Source organism: Phocoena phocoena, chromosome 16, assembly GCF_963924675.1.
Source record: "Phocoena phocoena chromosome 16, mPhoPho1.1, whole genome shotgun sequence".
Taxonomy (NCBI): Eukaryota; Metazoa; Chordata; class Mammalia; order Artiodactyla; family Phocoenidae; genus Phocoena; species Phocoena phocoena.
In genome coordinates, this window is record NC_089234.1 from 19,231,273 (window position 1) to 19,237,272 (window position 6,000).

The 6,000-nt window shown below is 46.9% G+C and overlaps 1 protein-coding gene across 1 annotated transcript in view; it reads right to left on the reverse strand.

Annotated features, from left to right (window-relative positions):
* Window positions 1-1,155, reverse strand: part of RBM20 (RNA binding motif protein 20) — a 202,906-nt gene extending 201,751 nt beyond the window's left edge. Inside the window, exons 1-3 of the mRNA XM_065893886.1 lie at window positions 1,010-1,155; window positions 624-876; window positions 281-453 (exon numbers count right to left, since the gene is read on the reverse strand). Of these exons, the coding sequence (XP_065749958.1) occupies window positions 281-453; window positions 624-876; window positions 1,010-1,155 (572 nt within the window). The remainder of the gene's footprint in view (window positions 1-280; window positions 454-623; window positions 877-1,009) is intronic.
* Window positions 1,156-6,000: the final 4,845 nt, after the last annotated feature.

A 6,000-nucleotide genomic window follows, 5' to 3' on the forward strand; every position in this document is an offset into this window, starting at 1 on the left:
TAATTTAGTTCAAAATAGCCGGTAACGTCCCGGAAGAGAAGAGACAGGGGATGAGGAAGAACAAAATTATTTTCCCCAAATAGCTTGGCTTCCCTCTCCCCAAACTCACAAACAGCCAGAATGACATCGACTCTGCCGAGAGGGCGGGCAAGAAAACTTCAAACGCAAGGCGGCCGAGAGAAGTTTAGCGGGAACGGGAGAGAGGAAGCCACAAAAGGGGGCGCCCGGGGCTTGTCCTCCAAGCGCACCCGGGTCCCCACTCCCCCTTTCCTCCTCTTACTTTTGGATGATCTGGGTTAGGCCGGCCTGGGGCGGAGGCGGTGGCGGCGGCTGCATCCCTCTCGGGCCTGGGGGCGCCGGGGGCGCCGGGGCACCGGGCACGCTGCGGGCATCTCTGTCCGGTTGCTCGGGGCCGCTGGGCTCGGCGTCCTGGCTCATGGCTGCGGCCAGCACCTTGCGAAACGAGACCGGCCCGAGCTCGCGGCGGGAGAGCGCGCGCGAGGGGCGGCCCCAGGGCACGGGCGCTCACTGGCCGGGGTCCCCGTGCCCCGTCCCCTTGTCCTTCCCGGTGGCGCGGGGAGGAGACGCGAGGGGCGGGGAGGAGGCAGTCCCGGCGGCCCCACCTCCTCCTCTTCCTCCTCCCGCCGGTCCCGCTCGCCCGGCAGGGCCAAACAGAGGTAGGGGCCAGGGGGCGTCTCCCAGCCAGCAGGAGCCCCTGGGCGCCCGGGTGGTCGGGGGAGCTCTGCCCGCCGCCAGCCGCCCGCCGCCGCGCGCCCTCTGGGTCCCCGGTCCGGCACCCCGCAGCTCAGTGCAACCGCGTGAGGCGGCGAGACGCACGCCAGTCCGCCGCCGGACGCCGAGTTCTCGCCTTTCCCGCTAGCGGGGCGGCCTCTGGGCTATCCCCCGGGACTGCGCGCGCGGCTTTGCGCGCTCCTGCCAAGCGGGGCGGACCGAGCGCGCCCCGGGCGTCTGCGCTCTTCGCCAGCGCAAAGTGCGCGGGGCTTGGCACCTTCCCGCGACTGGAGCCGGGCCAGCGCCACTGGTGGCTGAGGGGCCCGACCCCGCGGGGGAAAAGCCCGGAATTCCCGCAGGTCGGTGGGACTGGTAACCCCAGGTCTTAGATGACCGGACCCGAGGGCTCTCCAAACTGGCCATTCCAGCTGCTGATTTCAGGGGTCCCCAGAAGCAGCCGGCGAGGCCGCCGTGATTTCTCATTTATTTCCTCACTTCTCTAAAGGACCTGCCACGATCCCGCGAGCACAAAGACAAAACCACATATATGTTTTATTCTTGTTATTTATTGCCCAGATCTCAGTAGGAATGTAAAGGATGAAAAGGAGTTCGGTGACATCGCACCCCCAAGATCACCGCTTCTGAAGCTCTGTTGGTTGCTGGGGAGCCAGTGTGCGCCACTTCACCTGCACACACCAGTTCACAGTTGTGGACACAGGCATCCTGCGCGGAGGAGTCACCCCGCAAAGTGCAATGTGATGTCCTGGAGCACGGGGAGAGGTCTGGGGAGGCACCTGATGCCGCAGAAACGTCTAGAAGCTGGGCAAAGACCTCGGAGAGTGGTTACTCTGGAGATCCTTACCCTCTGTCGGGCACACGGCTTTTTAAATCCTGACACGGGCAGCACCGAAAAGCGTCCCTTGGGTGCGTTGGAAGCCAGAGCGCGCGTCAGGGTGCCCCACGGCCTGGAAAGAAGTTTGCTGAAGGTCCCAAGCCAACCCATCCTCCTCCCGCAGCCACGTGAAGGAAAATTCTGGAGATGGGTTCTCTGGGACCGGCAACTAATTGAATTCCCTGAAAGATGCTTTCTTCTCTCCCTAGACTGTGAGTTTCTGTCAACTTCCCTGCCAGTTTCAGGAAGGTAAGCCTCCCTTGATTGCTGTCATCCTACTTAGATCTTTCCCGCTCCCTCCCTCTCTCTCTCCTATACATAAAATGCCCTGTCCACTCTCACCCTTCTTCTGTCTCTCTCTCTCTCTCCCTCCTTCACCTACAGATAAAATGGTACATCAGTTCCTTGTATTCATAAAAGTAATCACAATTCGCAAAATTGAATCTCACCAGAAAACCCAGGTAAAGAGGTACTGATTGTTTATTCATTTCACAAATGAGGCAAGTCAGGGTGATTTTTCCAACTATATATGGCTAGTAAGAGGCCATCCCAAAAAGAGTCTTCTCAGGCTCTGGGAGTGGTTAGTTCATCATCTTTAGTTTCTATCACTGAAGTCCTGACTATGGTTTCCATAAAACTCCACCTTCCACTGCTCCCCTACCTCCTTGGTTGAGGGAAATTATCTGAAATTAACATTGCAACTGTCCCAGAAACTAAAACTTTCCATATGCTTACATTAAAATATCACTCTGAGAATCCCCCAAAACCTTTGTGAAAAAAGCTTTGTAGTCAAGAAAAGACAGATCAGCAGTTTTTACCAGAGAGGTTGAGTGACTCAGTCTCTGAGTGTCAGTTACCAAATATGTAAACTGGCAGGGATGAGACCCGGACTTGCACAGTCACTGTTAGGATTAGAGATAATGTATCTTGCACATTTGGTGCAAGAGATATTCAATCTGGCAGGTATCACAAACATGATTCCTTATATTCCAAACTTGTAGCCAAATAGAACAACAGACCTCAAACTCCAGGAAGCTGAATGCCTGGAAGTCACAATATTAATATAACTTAATCCATTCTCATAACATTTTTACTGGCACAAAAAAACAAAGGAAAAAAGGAAGGAAAGAAGGGAGGGAGGGAGAAAAAAAAAGATGGAAGGGAGGGAGAGAGGAAAGGAAATTCGTATTATACAAATGCACCTCTCTACATCTCAAAAATGATGTATTAGTTTTGTGACAAAATAATAACAGTGGGTAAATCTTGGGTATTCATTAGACTTTTCTTTCATCCTTTCTGTAAGTTGAAATTTTCAAAACAAAAAAGGAAAAAAATAATAATTCACAAGGTATTTTTAAGAAGCCCCATTTCCATGAGTATAGCTTAATGTTTGCAGTTTATGTATTATGTAAGAACTGAAATTTGAATTGAAGCAGATGTGAAGGGTGAGGGAAACACTGCAGCAAAAACCTAAAGCTAGTTCCTGTCTTATCTCAGATCCCCCAAAATGTTGTCCAGGATAATAATGAACAAGACTTTCCATTTTGCAAGTCAAACATTAAGTGTATTAAGCAATTCCAATGAAAACTATTTATTAACTTAATGTCATTTCACTCCTTTCCAGGAAAAATGAGAAAGACCCCTGGCTGGGGTTGCAGCCATGTAAGAATCTTTAGCAGTCTTGCTTTTGTGGGTCTGTCCTGTGTCATCACCACCCCCATCACACTAGGATGTGCTTTACAGTTACTGAAGTGAGGGAAAGGCTGGGGGGAGGGGTTGTGTGGTCAGCCGACTTGACAAATGGGGAGGGGAGGGCTGGTAACATCTCTGTTCCACTCTGCAGAAGCATTCTGTCCCTGCTGACATACCAGTAAACTGTGATCAGGAAGTGAGGCTTTTGCTGTCTATGAATATATTGAACATTTCACAGGAGTCAGCTGCTAAGTGCTTTCATAGATTATTATTTACTTCATACTCACAATAATCCCATGACGTAGCTACTGTTACCTTGTTTTAGAATTGAGGAAACTGAGGCTAGAGGGCTATAAGAACTTGCCCCAGGTCACCTGGCTTTTAAGAGGCAGAAGCAGGACTGCAGTTAGGTCAGTCTGACCCCAAACCTCTCCCACTGCCTCAGTGGCACACCTAGACCTAACATGCCACCTGTCCTCTTTTGCTGTGATGTTGCCTGCATCTTCCAGTGAATGTAAAATGCCCCCTGCATTGTGATTCAACTCTGCCACTCATATTTATCCGAATCAGTAAATTAATAGGCAGGATCCAAATTGACGCCTTATAAACAAGAAAATTTAAAGAAATAAAGCAGCCTAGCAGTGGGTAGTAGAAAGGAGCAGGAAATCGAAACAGGTCTCTGTCACTCTCAAACTTGCCAGGGACTCTGGTTTGTTTTGTAATATTAATACCTGTTTACTGGGTTCCAGACAGTGGTTCTAGGAGCTTTCTTATGCCTTATTTCATTTAATATCACCAGTTTGCAGACATAGAAGCTTGATGAACCTGTCCGAGGTCACAGGGATAATAAATAGTGGAGCTGAAGTTCAGACCCTGGTCTGACTCCCTGCAACTCCCTGCCCTCTGTTCAAGGTGATGTGAGCATTCATCTCTGCAGATGGAATCATTTAATATGTACTGCTATTCCATATATGTATATTACTATTTTTTAATGACAATTTACTTAGTAGATTATAAAGTTTGATAATACTCAGAACTGGTGAAAATGCAGGACACAAACATTCTCATATACTGTGGGTGAAATTATCAGTTGCTGCAACCTCTCTGGAAGTGAGTTGGCACTGTCTATTACAGTTACAACAAAGGAAACTGATTCCGTAGTTACCTTTTTAGGAATTTATCCTATAGGTTTATTTGTAGCAACAACCAAAGTTCCATGTTCAAGGAAGTTTATTGTGGCATTGTTCATAATAGCAAAAACCAGAAACAACCAGAATGCTAAGCAAAGGGACTGGTTACATAAAGGATGGTCCCTACATGGAAGGGATTACAATGTAGCCCTCAAAAAGAAGGGGGCAGGTCTGTATGCACTGCTAAGAAGAAGTTGCCAAGACCTGTTACTAAGGAGAAAATACAAGTTCCTCAGCAGTATTGCAGTATGATTAAATTTGTATAAAACCAAAGAGTATAAAACATTCCAGGAAAATTATACAAGTAATTAATTATTAACAGTAATTACCTCTGGAAATTGGGATGGGGCAGGAACCTTTTTCTTTTATGACCTTTTATATCATTTTTATTTGAAATAAAATTTAATCGAAGTACAATATATATACTGTTGGAAATTTTTTTACTATAAACGTGGTTTTTTTAATTAACTAACAACAAAACCTTTCTTTCTTCAACTAGTAATTCTTAATAGCACTTAGGACATGAATAGGATTTTATTTTTAAGGTAAAACTTTGTCTGGAAGAATGAAGGAGAAACACACTGGACAATGTATTTTCCAGAGTAGCCTTTTGTTATTCTAACAACCCAAGTAGAGACAATTGAATAATTAACTCATTAAGTTGCCATCAGTCATCTTGATACAGTTACAACCTACTAGTTTGATAATTGTGGATAAATATTAAGCAACCTATCAACATTAGCCATAACATATTAACTGTTATCTGGGTATTAATAACAACAGTTATCATTTCTTGGGTATTACTCTACGCCAGACTGTCTTGATCACATAATATTTCTCATTTAATCCTCACAATTACCTTATTAGGTGGCTGTGTTTATGCCCATTTTAAGGATAGGAAAACTAAGGCTCAAAGAAGTTAAGCCACTCAACAGCTACTAAGTGGAGGAAGTGCAAATCTAACCCCAGTCTCTATTCCCCCTAGGATAGAGCTTTTAACTGCTCCACATAGTGGCATGTTTCTTGGTATAATGGGGCTTCTGAGACCAGACATTTCCTCTGCTAAATGCTGGCTGGTTTGACACGCTCTGCTGTCTCCAGTACCTCATCCTTTATTTTCCTATCTCTCCACAAGACCTGGCTTCTCTTTTCTATCCCCCTGAGGTGAGCTTTACCTGTTTGCTGGCTTCTCTCTCAGAGCTACACCCTAATCTTTTACTTAAACTCCATGGAATCCCCGCAGATGTCTCAAAACAATCATAAAATAAAATCCTGTGCTAGCTTCACAAAGGATTGCCTCTCTGAAAACGCAGGAGAGGCAGTGGCTGAAGGATGCTGTTTAAAAATAATATGGTTACTCATGGATCTGGATGCACGTTTGAATTTGAAGGAGACAGTCAGGGAACTTTAGCTGAGCAAAAGTGAGGACATGACCCAAGAGGTTCTTTTCTGCCTAACAACTCATGGAGAGCATCCCTCATTGGCTGTAGGGAC